This window comes from Callorhinus ursinus, unplaced genomic scaffold (genome assembly GCF_003265705.2).
Source record: "Callorhinus ursinus isolate GAN/ISIS: 27379988/994484 unplaced genomic scaffold, GSC_fseal_2.0 scaffold10, whole genome shotgun sequence".
In the NCBI taxonomy this organism is placed as follows: Eukaryota; Metazoa; Chordata; class Mammalia; order Carnivora; family Otariidae; genus Callorhinus; species Callorhinus ursinus.
Genome location: NW_027397072.1, coordinates 35,950,783 through 35,967,711, shown reverse-complemented (window position 1 = coordinate 35,967,711; position 16,929 = coordinate 35,950,783). Strand labels below are relative to the sequence as shown.

At 42.8% G+C, this 16,929-nt stretch overlaps 1 protein-coding gene and 1 long non-coding RNA gene across 3 annotated transcripts in view; both read left to right on the top strand.

The window, feature by feature from the left end:
- The window catches only part of ZNF2 (zinc finger protein 2), a 59,165-nt gene extending 44,217 nt beyond the window's left edge, over positions 1-14,948 (top strand). The window contains exon 8 of the mRNA XM_025868166.2: positions 8,877-14,948. Coding sequence (XP_025723951.1) covers positions 8,877-9,764 — 888 coding nt within the window. The 3' untranslated portion in view covers positions 9,765-14,948. The remainder of the gene's footprint in view (positions 1-8,876) is intronic.
- LOC141373578 (uncharacterized) lies at positions 50-5,809 on the top strand. 2 transcript variants are annotated; one of them, XR_012379719.1, is made up of 3 exons: positions 50-115; positions 1,510-1,681; positions 5,753-5,809. It is a non-coding gene; the product is annotated as an uncharacterized lncRNA (long non-coding RNA). The 2 variants fall into 2 exon arrangements; XR_012379718.1 differs by lacking the exon at positions 50-115 and adding an exon at positions 133-776.
- Positions 14,949-16,929: the final 1,981 nt, after the last annotated feature.

The following is a 16,929-nucleotide window of genomic DNA, read 5'->3' as shown; positions in this document are numbered from 1 at the left end:
ACACCCCTGATTACTTTATATAATCTCTGTCCCCGTCACAATGGGCTAACACCATTGAGGCGCAGGAAGGAAGCGGTGGGGATGCGGGCGCCTCCCCTCGGAGGGAGTACCGCAGGTAAAGAGGGAATCCTGGGTAGGTGGTGGGGGATGTCGCCAGGCCCTCGGCCCATCACAGTTGCCATGCGAGGCAGGGTTTAGCGTGGCCGAACACATCTCTGGGCCCGGGCCCAGAGTCGGCATCGAGGAAGGCGCGGCCTTTCGAGCAGCCAGCAAGGGGTTCCTAAGGGGCTCGACGCTCTTGGAAACTCAGTAACTGCATAACGTCGCGGGCTTCTCAGCCCTGAATAGGGGGAACCGCCTGGCTAGCGTCCCGCGGAGTCCTCTGGGAAGCGGCGTCCCGTGACGTGAGCCGCGCCCCCGCGGAGGATTCTGGGAGTTGTAGTTCAGCCTCGAGTTCGGGCCGGCGCAACTTGGCCCCGCGGACTCCTAGATACCTTTGCCGCCTGGCTGGGGCTTCCTCCGCGTCGTGAGGGAGGTCGAGCCTGTTGTCGAGGAGGGCTGAGCGCGGGGCCTTCCAAGTCTGAGTGGCCGGAAGGAGGGCGGCGGGAGGGCCACCCGCGTGGCGCCAGGCTGCCCTGCGAGGGTCTCGGGGCCTCCGAGTGCACCAGAGCGGTGGACCCCCGGGGTCCCTCGCCCGTTCGCTGCTCCCTTCTCCCAAGGCAATCGTCACCTGCGCGGGCCGGGGGAGGGAGTCGCCATGGAGCCTGGGGGCAGAGGTGAGAATTTCGGAGGGATGCGGCCGCAGAGCCTGCTGGAGAGAAAAAAAAGGGGAAAGGCTGCCCTCTGGCTGGGGCAGGCTCTGGAAGGAGAAGCATCACGTCTTTGTGAGACGACAGCCCTTTCCAACTGGTTGGTCTCACGTTGGGGTTTTGAGGGAGAGCCCGCTACCTCATTGCCCTGCTGTTCTTAAGAATGATGTATGCCTCCCTTGCACCCAAAATCACCAGATCCGACAGTGTGGCTTTTGACAATGACTTTGTTTTGTCTTCACGGGAACCCCATAAGGTGGTAGGAAGGAGATTGTTATACCCATTTGGCAGATGGGGAAAGTGAGTATTCCAGTTGTCACAAGATTTGTTTAGAATCCTGGATTTTTTCCCCATAAGACCCATTGCTTTTCTAAGAATGCCAGTATTGTATCTGAAAAGCCAGTGTTCAAGAAGAATTTAACTGGTCTTCCTTCATCCTGTGAGCCTGGAATAGAACAGGAATGAATCATTAAGCAAGGATCGGATGGACACAAAGAAACTTTGAGTATTACTTTGATTCTCACTCAGCGATGAGAGTTAGAAATATTTAATTTATGTGTCCAGATTTTCATAGCAGAGTCCTGCTAGAATTTAAGGGCAGAGAAAGATGGGAGGATTTGGAGGCCACGATGGTCATGTTTGTATTAATTCAGGGATGTTGTGGGATTGTCCCTTGATTTCCTGTGTTGACTTTTCTTAGGTGACAAGTAGCTGTGTGTGGCAGTATCCTCAAGTTTACTGCAAAGCAAGAGTAATCATCATGGCTCCTGTCTCCACTTGTAGGGTCACTTTCTGAGGACTCAAGCCTTCCCTGTGCTGGAGACCCAAAAGAAAATGGCATGACCACTGTGCTGCTGACCCCTGCATCCCAGGTGGGTTTAATTTCCTTTTTTCTCTTGTTTTCAGAACAGAAATACGATTTCCTTGATTGTTACGGAGTTGCTCAGCCATGATTCCTAGACTACTGGGTTCATCCTGATAAAATGATGAGTGATGAACCTGACAGTAAATGCTCCTCACTTGTGCAGAACTTTCCCTCCAGCATTACTTCTCCATCCACTTAGTGCTCAATTCACTCTTACTAGATCTTCGGTGCTGTCACTGGCCTCATGGTCAGGTACAAAGTAATAGAAGCCAGTTTCCCTGACTCGCAAAATTTACTGAGAAAATAAGACAGAGATAAGGAAAATAGTTAATCAGCAAGAAGATATATATATAAAGATGCAGAAATGACTGGTACAGATAAGTCATAAAAGGCCTTGGAAGAGGTTTTACATCCTCTAGAGTATTTGGGGAAAAAATACTGGGATAAAAGCTGTCCTTTAGAAAATAAGAGAGGGTAGGTAGCTGGAGAATAGAACACAGGATTATTCCAAGAGAGAGAACCAGCTTTGGCAGAAAGTCTGTTAGCGAGTTGGAGGTCTTCACGGGGTATGTGTGTCACTGTAGGGTGAGCTAGAGTGTGGTAAGGGAAGCTTAGGTATGTTGTAGCCACACTGCAGGAAAACCTACACGGGGTCTTATTCCAAAGGTAAATAAAACCCCATAAAAGTTTGTAGAGGCCCAGCAAGACGAAACATGCCTCTCTCTGATTGAAGGGAAATTAGTCAAAATGTTTCTGTAAGATCTGGCCTCAGACCCTGGGAGAATGGCACCTCTGTGGTAAAGGCAGTGGGACTATTTGACAACTTCAGACCTGCCTCACAGCGCTTAGGTCTGAAACGCTGGGGGTTCTGATCTGAATTTGTAGATCTCTTTCAGAGGAAAGGGGAGAGAGAGTCAGTAGCCTCTGCTGGACAGTTTCCAGTTGGTCTTCCTGTGTCTTCCAGCCCCAGCACATGCACACTGAGCAGCAGCTCTTTAAACAAGTTCAATTTCTGAGGTTTTCTCAGGAAACTAAAGTCTGAAATGAACTGCCAGTTAGTCTGTTACTGTTTGTAAAGAGAGGAGACCATATAAATTATATTGCTGTGTTGATCACTCCTGAGGCATATGGTCTTAAGGGACCATGAACTTAAATAAAAAGGGTAGTGATTTTATACTTCAAGTATTAAACAGTTAACATATGTGGAATTTAAGAAACAAAACAGAGGAGCATAGGGGAAGGGAGGGAAAAATAAAGACGAAATCAGAGAGGCAGACAAACTGTAAGAGACACTTAACTATAGGAAACAAACTGAAGGTTGCTGGAGGGGAGGGGGTGGGGGGATGGGGTAACTGGGTGATGGACATTAAGGAGGGCAGGTGATGTAATGAGCACTGGGTATTACATAAGACTGATGAATCACTGACCTCTACCTCGGAAACTAATAATACACTATATGTTAATTAATTGAATTTAAGTTAAAAGAAAACAAGATAAAAGATTCAACATAAAAAAATAAAAATAAAAAAATTATTTTGAGCAGGGGATTTTCCAAGTAGGTAGTTATCTTAACTTTATTTTATTATATGAATTGTTTTTACCATTTATTTTTAGAAGGCTGTATCATAAACACTAGAATGCTGACTGCAAACAAAATTACCCATTATATTCATATGTATGTTCAGGGAGCTATGGCAAAAGTGGTAGTTCAAAGAGAGACAAGACTGTTTCATTTGCTAGCATCCCAGGGACAGGTCTGTTTTAGTGTATCACAATTAAAGTTGTACAGAAAGTTTTTTATATAAAATTAGAAAAATTAGTAGACATCTGTCTTATCAGCAGGAAATAGATTCAGCTGCAGATTCAGATGAGCATTACCCACTCTGCTCCCTTGCCCTATATTTTAGGAGAGAATCTGAACTTTGTGCCTGTCACAAAAAGATAGATCCTGGTTAGGCTTGTACTCCTGCAATGTATGACATCCTTCTCGTCCCTTCCCCACCTCTGTTCCCACACCCACTTTTACAGAACCCCATTTAAACTGTTGCTACTAATTCTTCTTCTTCAAGTGTTCCTTTCTTCCTTCAGCCCTTGACGAATGCTTACAGTGTTTCTGCTCTGTGCCAGATAACTAGAGTTGCTTCAGTGAGCAAAATTAGACCCGGCCTCTGCTCTTGTGGAGCTTACCGTCTAATAGGACAGACAGACATTACTCACAAAGTCCCCTCAGTGTGTGCATCACACAAGAGAAGGGGAAGAGCATGGTGCTCCAGTCCAGAGAGCCAGGAAAGCCTTCCCTGAGGAGGTAACACCTGAACTGAGATCTGAAGCATGAGCAGGATTAAAATAGCTGAAAGGATGCGGCAGGGGGAGAGCATTCAGGAACAGGAAGCAGCCTGTGTAAGGGGGTAAAAGGGAATGTGGCGCACATCTCAAGCAGCTGAAAGGCAGCCACACGAGGAGTAGTGTGTGATAGGGGAGAAGTAGACAGAGCAGGAGATGGGGAGGTACCACACTGATCAGGGCCATTATGAGACATGGCAGGAACACTTGTGTGACTTTTATAATTTGAGCTTGCGATACTGTTTTACAAATAAATCTACATTCTGTGACATGTATAGCAAACGTCTTAACTTTAGTATGTATTGGGCAGATTTTACTCTCAAAGGAAAACTAGAGAGAAAAATATTTCCTGTTTCTTGAACCCCTTACAGTTTAAAACCATACCACAGAGAAAATAGTTAACTCATAATTATATTTTCTCCCTTCCCTGTGTCTAAATGGTAAGGATTTCTGTAGTTGTGTAATTTAATTTATCGATCTATAAACTAATAACTTGGTCCCTTCAGGTTTTACAGTGAAGGTTCCTTCCTACTTGCAGGTTACATGCAGTTCTCATGTATGGACGCAAGGAGTGAGTCTGGCTACAGATGCGCCAGAGAATCTTACTGTTGGAAGGGATGTTAGAGGTCCTTTTGTCCAGCCCTCCTTCCTGTCTTCCTTCTGTTATGCTATCAGTTTGAGTCCCTCTCAGAGGCTCCTGGAAGATCCCTTTGTGAACACAGGTGTGTTTGGTTTTTCAGGAGTCATTGGTGATCAGGGATATGGCTGAGGCTCTTGCCCAATGGGGGCAGCTGAACCCTCCTCAGGGAGATGTGCCTGAGAAGCATAGGCATCTGGTCTTGCTGGGTAAGGTTGGCCTCCTCCCCCGCTTTGAACTTACCCAGTGTGGTACCTTTGCTTTCTCAGTTCCTAGGAGCTCTGAGAATCAAAGATTCTTAATCGCTGTGTAAGTCCTGAGACAGGCAATGTCTACTTTTGTTTCTGGATATATGTGTAACTCTCCCAGAGTTAGAGATGGACACCTTTTGACTGTATTTTCCTAGGTGGTAGCATCCTTCTTCTCTACTCCCTGACCAAGGATGTTGAGACAAAGTTCTAGTGCAGATACCTTTTAAGAAATGGGTGCTTGGGGCGCCTGGGTGGCTCAGATGGTTAAGCGTCTGCCTTTGGCTCAGGTCATGATCCCGGGGTTCTGGGATCGAGCCCCACATCAGGTTCCTGGCTCAGCGGGGAGCCTACTTCTCCCTTTCCCTCTGCCTCTCCCCCTGCTCATGCTCTCTCTCTGTATCTCTGTGTCTCAAATGAACAAATAAAATCTTTAAAAAAAAAAAAGGGTGTTTATTGTTTTAATAGAGAGAGGTAAAAACAAGTGACTTAGTTGTTTTGCTCAAGTAGACCCATATCCATCTTCCTACCTTCTGAGCACTGTTGAGGGAGAAATCTAGAACTGACCTCTCTCTTTCTTTCTCTCTCTCTCTTTTTTAAAGATTTTATTTATTTGACAGAGAGAGAGCCAGACAGCACAAGCGGGGGGAATAGCAGAGGGAGAGGGAGAAGCGGGGAGCCCAGTGCGGGACTTGATCCCAGGACCCCAGGATCATGACCTGAGCCGAAAGCAGACACTTAACTGACTGAACCGCCCAGGCTCCCCTCTTTCTTTCTCTTATACTATCTTCCCTAACGACCAAGGAAATAACGCTTGTTACCAAACAAATTTTTCTTTTCCCATGAACAGGGCTTCCAATTTCCAAGCCTGATGTAATCTCTCAGTTGGAGTGTGGGGAAGAGTTAGAGAGAGAAGTATCAAAAGCATCAGGTGAGTGATAACATAAAACCCAGATGGTCAGTGGGATCAAATGGATCAAAGCATCTTTGAGGTGCTTGTGGAGAAGCCTTTCCAGATTTCACTAGACCCATGGAAAAGTTGAAGTGAAGTCCCTTTCTCCCCATGCCACACTCCAGCTCTGTGGATGATCATCTTTTATAAATGCATACTTTTTAAATTTTTTTTTTAGAAAATAAGTAATTTCCACCCTTTTCAAACCTATTCTTTTTCCCAAATAAGGTAAAAATGAAGTCAACATTTTAATATTTGTTAATAATATGCTTGGGTATTAGGCTCTAAACCAGGCTTTTTCATATTATTTTTTATTTTATCTCTGCAGGATAGTGTGACTTTTTATCTCGGACCAATGACTAAAAATCGATCTCTGAGTTTCCCCTTGCCTTCCTCTTTATCTAAGTAGAGAAAGCATAGGGTAGTGGTTGCGTGCAGACTTTGGAACCAGTGTAAATGTGTTCAAAGCCAGTCTTAACTACTTACTAGCTTTGTGACCTTTAACAAGTGAATTATCCTCTCTGTAACTCACAGTCCTCAACTATAAAAGGGGGATAATGATAGCACTTAACTCATAGGGTTGCTGTGAAGATCAAATGAAATAATCCAAAAGAAATGCTTAGAGTAGTACCTGACCAAATGCTGAGCAAGTAATAACTATTGATTAAGTCCTGGTAAATTATTTTGAAAGATAACATGAATTTGACCTGATCATTTCTATCAAACTGGATACTGCAATGGACTACCTGCTAATTATACGTTCCTTAGTCTTACCCTTATCTAACTGAGGCAGCATACCACTGCTGGATTCCCCACTCTGCCAGTTCTGTATTCTTCTACCCTGCTTTCAAGGCTTTTGTTACTACCTGCCTAACCATTTCACCTTCTTTATCCTTCAGCTTGAACCCTTAACACCAGACAGGCAATCTCCTACTTTCCTCCATTAACTGTGTTCTCCATGGACATTTTGGGATTTAATTCTTCTGTTCCCCTTAGCTGAAAGTCCATTTGCCTTTAACCTGTTTCTACCCATTTGCCCTTTAAAATTCCAGGTACTTCCCTGATTATATGCAGTTGAGAACATTGTATTGTATTGATTTATTTCATATAGAGTCATGGTTGGAATGGATATTAAAGACCATTTAAGCCTGGAAATATTTAAACATTTTTAGCTTTTCTCCCAAAACTCTTACTAGGAAACCTAGGATTTGGGGCAGTTGTCCTGACAGGTTGGGAACCAATCTGAGCATCTAGGGATTTGACCCTTCTCCCTACATGCTGCTCTTTTTTTTCAAACTTCATTCTATTTAACTCTTTATAGGGCTTTTTTTTTTTTAAGATTTAATTTATTTATTTGACAGAGAGACACAGTGAGAGAGGGAACACAAGCAGGGGGAGTGGAAGAGGGAGAAGCAGGCTTCCCGCGGAGCAGGGAGCCTGATGCAGGACTTGATCCCAGGACCCTGGGATCATGACCTGAGCCGAAGGCAGACGCTTAATGACTGAGCCACCCAGGCGCCCCTCTATTTAAGTCTTTAAAGTTTGTTAGGTGTGGGGCAGTCAGAGGTGATCAGTTGCTTTTTTTTTTTAAGATTTATTATTTTATTTTATTTTTAAAATATTTATTTATTTGAGAGAGAGAGGACAGATGGGAGGGGCAAAGGGAGAGGGAGAGAGAATCCCAAGCAGATTCCATGCTAAGCGCAGAGCCTGACATGGGGCTCAGTCTCATGACCCTGAAACCGTGACAGCTGAAATCAAGAGTTAGATGCTTACTGACTGAGCCACCCAGTTGTTCGATTTGCCTCTTAATCACTAAGCTTTGTGATGATGTGAATTTGCTGAGCTGGACCACTTTGTTTCTTTGTTGTTGTTGTTTTTTATTTTTTTTAAGGTTTTATTTATTTGAGAGAAAGAGAGAGAGAGAGCGAGTGCACAAGAGCAGAGGGAGGGGCAGAGGGAGAGGAAGAAGCAGACTCCCCACTGAGCAGGGAGCCTGATGCGGGACTCGATCCCAGGACCCTGAGATCATGACCTGAGCAAAAGGCAGACACAACCAACTGAGCCACCCAGCACCCTGATCTGGACCACTTTGAATGCTAGCTTAGAGAATATGTGTCTCATCTTGGGTCCATGGAACCAACAGAGTTTTTTTTAAGGTTTTGAAGGTTAGTCTGTTAGCAGTGATTGGGAAATCCTGGGATGGGGAAAGATTGGTAGCAAGGAGATCAACTAACAATGGTCTTTCTCAAGACATGAGGTGCAGAGGCTCCAGTAAGAGATAAGAGTGGGCAATCCCTGTGAGACTGTCTTTTTCTGGCTCCACCTCACCCGTTTTTAAATCTTCTCTGCCATTTACCCACATGACCTCTGCCTAGTCTTAGTCTCTGTTATTCTTTCTCATCTCCTACCTGCCTAGATAGAAGAGTATTGAGTTCCTGCTCACTCTTTCCCTTTTGTGCAGTTGCATTTCTTTGCCCACTCACCTTTCTTTTCTCAAGTTCTTTCAGAATTGCAAAGCTATTTTTGAGAGCTTTCAAGTGTCTGTGTTCTCTTGTAAACATTTTTCATTATTTTCCTACCACAATAGTTATTTTTCTTTCCCGTGTAGGAAATGATACATGTGTATTTTTGTTTCTTTCAGACTGGGAGACAATACCAGAAAGCAAGGAGTTTACTCCAGAGCAGGGTATTTCTGAGGAAGAATCAGCCGCTGGTGTGTTAATAGAAAGATTTCCAAAGGAAAGTTCCAGTGAATGTGAGGATTCTTTAGAGAGTCAGGAGGAAAACCATGAGAAACATTTAATACAGGAGGTTGTCACTCAGAAGAAATCTTCTGGGGAGGGAAGTTACCAGTGTGATGAATTTGGGGGAAGTTTTAGTCAAAGATCATTACTTACTCAACAGCAAGGAGAGAGACTACACAACTGTGATTCATTTAAAAAGAACTTAAAATTCAGATCTAATGAGGCACGAGAAAATTTGTGCAGAGAAGAAACCTTGGAAGTGTAATGAGTGTGAGAAAGCCTTTAGTTACTACTCAGCTTTTGTCTTGCATCAGAGAATTCACACAGGAGAAAAGCCCTACGAATGTAATGAATGTGGTAAAGCTTTTAGCCAGAGCATACACCTTACTCTACACCAGAGAATTCATACTGGAGAGAAACCCTACGAATGTCATGAATGTGGGAAAGCCTTCAGTCACCGCTCTGCCCTTATTCGGCATCATATCATCCATACTGGAGAGAAGCCCTATGAATGCAATGAATGTGGGAAGGCCTTTAATCAGAGCTCATACCTCACTCAACATCAGCGAATTCATACTGGAGAGAAACCTTATGAGTGTAACGAATGTGGGAAGGCCTTTAGCCAAAGCACATTCCTTACCCAGCATCAGGTCATTCACACTGGAGAGAAACCCTATAAATGTAATGAATGTGGGAAAGCCTTTAGTGATCGATCAGGCCTTATTCAGCACCAGAGAACTCATACTGGGGAGAGGCCTTATGAGTGTAATGAGTGTGGGAAAGCTTTTGGCTACTGTTCAGCCCTGACTCAACACCAGAGAACTCACACTGGGGAGAAACCCTATAAATGCAATGATTGTGCCAAAGCCTTCAGTGACCGCTCAGCCCTTATTCGTCATCAGAGAACACACACTGGAGAGAAACCTTATAAGTGTAAGGACTGTGGAAAAGCTTTCAGCCAGAGCTCATCTCTTACAAAGCATCAGAAAACTCACACTGGAGAAAAGCCCTATAAGTGTAAGGAATGTGGAAAAGCTTTCAGCCAGAGTTCATCCCTTTCTCAACATCAGAAAACCCATGCTGGAGGGAAAACCAAAGAATATGGAAAAGCGTTTAGTGAGCATTCAGCCTTTGGCCAGCAAAAGAGAATTCATACTGGATAAAGACTATGTAAATGTGGTACATTCAGAACATATTTATCGAACAATTACTAAACACGGTGTGAGGGCTACAAAGGAATTTCAGCGTGTATTACACAAAAGATATTAATTGAGAAGTCATTGCTGATACAAGGCATAGCTTATTTAGAATGTGAAGGAGGGGTTTTACATTTTTTCAGTGCAGCAGAGGACTTTGAATTTCCTTGGGGAAAGAGGAAGATTATTTCCAACACTCTAAGGTGTATGTAAGCTTCCAAATCCTTGTGGGAGAAATAGGGTGTGCGATGATGCAAAGAAGAGATCTTCGCTGGATAGTCTCTTAATGCTAAGGAGATGAAGCTTTAAAGAGATGAGGGTTTCTTTAGGGAAATTGCAGAGGCAGAAATAAGAGATTGAGAATTCACAATGAGTTTGTCCAGGGTTTGGGAGTAGAGGTGGAAGGAAAGTTGTCCTTAGGCTTAAGTATAAGGTCACTTAGGAGATAGATGAGAAGGTTCGAGAAAAAGAACTGGGGTAGTGAACTCAAGAAATGTTGATTGAGATAACTACTCAAATTTGAGTGCTCCCAACCAGGGAAAATGTTAGACTCGTTAGTTGGTCAGGTGCAAAGTTTCCACCCTGATGCCAAGGAACGTTGGCCTGGCAGTCTGCTTCTGCGCTTTTTGTCTTGGAGACCTTGCTTATTGATTCACAGCTTGCTAAGAATCATATTAACTCCAGGGGTCAAGGCTGACAGCCTAGAAAGAGAAGGTATAGGAGGGACCTTTGATGTTTTCAGTCTATCTTAAGCTACCTATTTTAAGCTAAGTTACCTGAGAATATGCTTATTTATAAAGATTTTACCTCAATCGTATGTAGTTTGTACTTTAGATTTAGTCATACCATAGTCAAATTAAGTTGTAGACCTGAGCTGACACTGCCTATTGGATTGTGAAAGATTCGAAAAGGCTTTGAAATACTTACCTTTCACCATTTTATTCTTGGGTAGAGGCACATGACAGCCTTGTGTATATTTTTTTTCCATTGGAACTTCGAAGGTTATTGCATATTTTGAGTATTGTGTTTTTAGTTTTCACAAGTTTGATGATATGTCTTGATGTGGATTTCTTTGAGTTTATCCTGTTTTCTGAACTTCAATCTGTAGGTTTATGTGTTGGGGAATTTTTAGCCATCATTTCTTTGAACACATTTTCCAGCCCTCACTCCTTTTCTCCTTCCAGGACCCTGATGACACACATGTTAGATCTTTGTAGTCCCACAAGTTCCTGAGGCTCTGTTCTGTGATTTTTTTTTTTCCAGTATATTTTTATCTCAATCTGCTCAGGCTACTGTAACAAAATAATGTAGAATGGGGGGGCCCAAACAACAGAAATGAATTTCTCACAGTTTTGGAGGCTGGGAAGTCCAAGATCAAGGTGTCAGCTTTGGCCTCTGGTGAGGGCTCTCTTCCCGGATTGCAGAGGGCCACCTTCTTGCTGTATCCTCATGAGGCCTTTTTTTGGTGCTTGCAGGGGAAAAGAGAACTCTCTTCTATTTCCTATAAAGCTGCCAGTCCTATCTGGTTAGGACCCCAGCCTTATGACCTCATTTAACCTTAATTACCTCTGAGAAGCCCTGTGTCCAAATACAATCATTTTGAGAGTTAGCACTTCAACATATGAATTTGGGGGGCACACAATTCAGTCCATAGCATTCTGCCCCTAGTTCCCCCAAATTCATGTTCATGCAAAATACATTTGCTCCATCCCAACAACCCCTCAAATCTTAACTCATTGCAGCATCAAGTCTGAAGTCTTACCTAAATATCACATAAATCAGATATGGGTGAAGCTTAAGGTGTAATTTATCCTGAGACAAAATTCTTATTCAGCTGTGAATCTACGAAACCAGATAAGTTATGTGTTTCCAAAATATAATTGTGGGACAGGCATGTGATAAATATCCTCATTCCAAAAGAGGAAAGAAGGAAGGAGTGAGAGGTCCCCAGCAAGTCTAAAACCCAGCAGGACAAATTCCATAAAATCTTAAGTCTTGAGAACAGATGCTGTTTGGCTTGATGCCCCACCTTACAGACCCACTGAGGCAGTGATCCCACATTTTGGACCCACTGGTACAGCAGTCTCACCACTAAGGCTCTGCTGGCCTATTGAAACTGAGATGATGTCCCTACCCTTTGAAACAGGAGGCAGCAATGATCCTGAAATTGACTTGAGTCACTCTTTTTTTTTTTTGAAACAAAAAGCATGTTCATGGCTGAGTAGCTTTACTGTCCAGTCCTGTAGGATCTAAGAAGTCGGACAGTCTTCCTCCATTTGTCTAGTTTTTCTGTCCCTTGGGCCCAGCTGGCTTGTTTCTGCTGATATAATCCCTGGCTTCTGTGGAGATGCCTGAACTTAATCACACCCATGAGTCACACCCATGATCTCTTTTTCAAATGGTTGTTCAGCCACACCCTTAGTGTTCTCAGGCAGAACAAGCTTTCTCCTATTTTGCAACATGGGTGGATGGAATTTTCTAAATCTCCAAGTTCTAGGGTTTTGTTTTGTTTGTTTTTGTTTTTGTTTTTGTTTTTGCTTAACAAGTCTTCTTCAATTTATCTCTCGGCCTCTCCTATTTTGTTATAAGCAGTAAGGAGGGCCCGAGCTGCACCTTTAACACTTTGCTTGGAAATCTGTGTTGAATGTCCACAGTTTCTTTGCTCACAAGTTCTGCCTTTCACAAAACACTAGAACACCGTTCAGCCAAGTTCTTTACCACTTTACAATAAGGATTACCTTCCTTCCAGGTTCCAGTAATGTGTTCCTCATTTCTGTCTGAGATTTCATCAGAGTGGCCTTTAACATCCATATTTATAGTGTGCACCTCAAAACTCTGCCATCCTCTACCCATTACCCAGTTCCAAAGGTGCTTCCACATTTTTAGGTGTTTGTTAGAACAGTACCCCTCCTCTAGGTGCCAAAATCTGTTAATCTGCTTGGGGGTGCCATAACAAAATACCATAGACTGGGGGGCTCACACAACAGAAGTTACTTTCTCAGCATTCTAGAGGCTGGGAAGGCCAAGATCAAGGTGTCTGCTGATTGGTTTCTGGTAAGAAGGTTCTCTTCCTACTTGTAGATGGCCACCTTCTTGCAGTGTCCTCACAATCCTTCCTCAGTGCGTGCGGGCACAGAGAGAATTCTCTCTTCTTACAAGGCTACCAATCCTATCAGCTTAAGACCCCATACTTATGACCTCAGTTAACCTTAATTACCTTCTACAAACTCTTATCTCTAAATACAGTCACATTGATTAGGGCTTCAACATGAATTGGTGGTTGGGGGATGGTTAACACAATTCCATCCATGGTAATTTTCTTTCTGTTCAGATTTATATTATCTTCAACTTCACTGATTCTTTCCTCTGCTTCTTCCATTCTGATGTTGACTCCATCATTGGATTTTATTTCAGTGATAGTTTTCAGTTCCATTTGATTCTCTGTATTATATTTCTTTAGTGAAACTATTTTCTAAATTTGTGTCAAGCATGTTTGCCATTGCTCATTGAGGCATTTTATGATGGCTGTTTTAAAATCTTTTATCAGGTAATTCTAACATCTGTGTCATTTTGGTGTTGGCGTCTGTGGGTTGTCTTCTCATTCAAGTTGAGATTTTCCTTCTGTGTGTGCTGACAATTTTCAGTTGAAATCTGGGCATTTTGAGTATTATGTTATGAGACTCTGTCCTATTTAAACTTCTGTTTGGGCAGGCCTCTGTGGAGAAAGGGTTGAGGGGATACTGCTTATTACTGTAGGTTGGTGTTGGAAGTGCAGGGAAATCATTGGCCTCTACTGACACCTGGATAGGGGGCCTCACTCCGCCAGGTAGGGGTGGGGGTGGGGGTTACAACTCCCTACCAGACCTCTACTGACACCACACCAGCAAGGAAGGGGAGAGACGTCTTGTCTCTGGGTAGGATTGGAAGCCTACTCCCCACGTCGTCTTCAGTGGACACTGCCAGGATGGGATGGGGAAAGAGTTGGTTTGGAAAATTCTGTCCTGACTTGACCCTCTCAATACTACTGTGGTGTGGGGGTGGAGCATTGAGGAGCCTCGTTACAGACTGGTGAGGGTAGAAGTGTAGCCTCCCCACTTGGTCTTGGGTCTTCGGCTGGAGTAGGTTGGTTATTGTCTAAAAGTTTTCTGTCTTCCTAGGCCACTTCTTTCCTCATCCTTTTTCCAGAAAGAACAGACTTTTCTTGCCCCCCCTGCCCTTTTTTTTTTTTTGGTCTGTGCTCATTGGCATTTCTCGGTTGCCAACTTCTTCTGAATCCAGTCTGGGATAGATGAGGCAAAAGGAAAACCCAAGGACCTCAGTGCTGTGGTGTTCTTCAGGTACTGAGGTCCCCAACTGGTCTGCATTCTCTCCACCTTTCAGAATCTTATGTTGTTTTATACAGAATGTCCATGGTTTTTAGCTGTACTTTAAGAAGTAGGGAAAGGCACTACTACATATTCCCCATGACATCCTTTCATTTGACACCAAAATAGCAGGTCAAGTTGTTGTCAAATTTTTGTGGCATACATAGGTCATTTGCAACCAGTTAGGATTAAGTACCAAGAGGAGTGCTCACTTGTTCTTCAATATAAGTTACCACGTTGGTAGGTAGGAACTACCAGGCTGCAAGCTTCATCTAGCTTTCAAGGAACTATAGTGTTTAAGTTGAGGAAATGCCAGTATTTAATTGTAGATTATAAATTTCAGAAGGAAGGATAGATATGATTAAGAATATAAACACATAAACTTGTGTTAATTTTTTTAATTTATAGCTTTGTTCCAAGAGCATGTAAAAACCACTGGAGAATTGAATTCAGAATTTTGGTGTGTTTTTTCTTCTATAATGTATTACCTGTATGTAGATATCTGTTCATTTTAATTTGATATATAACACAGGAAATCATAGAGAACCAACAAAGAATGAAAATAATTGGGATTTGGGACAAATCACTTCATCCTTTTAAATCTGTTTCCTCATTTGTATATTTTTTAAAAATGTAATACCTCCTTCAGAGTGGCTAGACTATGTAGATAATGGATGCAAAGTGATTTGCAAGCTATCAAGTGCTCTATAACTATTAGGTATTGTTGATATAGTCATTTAAGACCTGTTCATCATGTATACTTTATGATGGTGTAGTCCAATAAAAATGATGAATATAATGGAATGTGTCTTTTTATATTTTCTTAAAAATAACTTTTCTTGGACAGAAGTAAAATGTGCATCTTTTGAGATGATCATATGGTTTTCTTTAATCTGTTAATGTGGTACATTATAATGATAGATTTTTTTTTTTAATGATAGACTTTCTAATGCCAAAGAATACTTGCATTCTTGGCATTATCCAACTTAATGATTTTTCCCACTTCTGGAAGAGTTTGTTAAGGTTCTCCAAAAACACACAACCAATAGGATATATATATTCTATTGGATAAATAGTGATATTTATTATAAGGAATTGACTCATGCATTTATGGAGACTGATGTGCCATGGCCTGTTGTCTACAAGCTGGGGACCCAGGAAAACTGGGAGTGTCATTCCAGCCCAAGTCCAAAGCCTGAGAACCAAGAGCACCGAGGGCAGAAGACCAATGTCTCAGCTCAACAGTCAGGCAGGGAGAGCTAATTCAGCCCTCGGCCTTTTTGTTCCATTTAGGCCCATAACATAGTGGACGATGCCCACCCTCACTGGAGAGGCACTCTGATTTTCTCAGTCCCCCAATTCGAATACTAATCTTTTCTGGGAACACCTTTACAGACACACCCAGAAATAATGTTTAACCAGGTATTTGGGCATCCCTGGCCCCATCAAACTGATACATAAAATTAACCATTACACCAATATATTTTTACCAGTTAGTCTTGTTCTATTTGCCTTTCCCCTCTTCTTTCTTGTTTTCTTTCGGATTGATTAATAAGTTTTATTTTTTACTTTGCAGGTTTGAAATGTATATACTCTGTTTCTATTCTTTTTAATGGTTATTGTTAACATTGTTAACAAGCTGAATTATATTAAAGCACGTTTAACTGAAACTCTAAAATTAATATCATTATTGTTCCTACAACAACATTAAGGACCCTAGAAGGTTTTAACTTCAATCATAACTGTATCAATTATTGCTGCATAGCAAACCAGTCTAAAATTTAGTGTGTGTGTTTTTTTTAAGATTTTTATTTATTTGAGAGAGAGCGGGAGCATGAGTGGGGGCGGGTGGGGCAGAGGGCGAGGGAGAAGCAGGCTGCCCGCTGAGCGCAGGGCTCCATGCGGGGCTCAGGACCCCAGGACCTTGAGATCATGACCTGAGCCAAAGTCAGACACTTAACCGACTGAAGCACCCCTAAAATTTAGTGGTTTAAAACAACAGCTACGTATGATTCCTCATGAATCTGCAGGTCAGCTGGACGGTGCTGCTGATCTGATCTCAGCTGGGATTGGTCCTGTGTCTATAGTCAGGGGGTGGGTTGGCTGTGGCTGGCTGGCAGAGGATGGTCTTGGATGGAAAGGCTCTGCTCTCCTCCCTACTATTCCAGTGGGCTAGCTCAACATGTTCTCCTGGTGGCAGGGACCAAGAGAATAGAAGCATGCAATGCCATTTGAAGCCTCAGCTCAAAACTAGCACACCCAAATTTTCATCACATTCCATTGGCCAAAGCAAGTCACAAGGCCAGCCTTGATTCAAGAGGTGGGGAAAGAGACTCCACCTCTGTATTAAAGGAACTGTACAATCACATCACAGAGGGTGTGGACACAGGGAAGGGTGAAGAACTGGGTCAGTTTGCAACAGATATACCACACTCCTGCCCCACCCCCGCCATCTTAAGTATAAGTGCTAACGTTGTCATTGTTCAGATTCACCCAAATGTTTATCTCTATTCTTTCTTGCATTCCAGAAGAACTTCCTCCTGGAGGCATATCCTTTCTTCCTGAATGAGATCTTTTAGAGGTTACTCTGGTAAGGATCTGCTGATCGTAAAATGTCAGTTTTTGTTGACTGATGTCTTTATTTTTGCCCTAGTCCTTGATGTATATTTTCAGCAGGTAAAGAATTCTAGACTGGCTGTTATTTTTTTCTCAGAACTTGAAAGATATTGTTCTACTTTAATCTGGCTTGGTTTCTCATGGTTTCATAA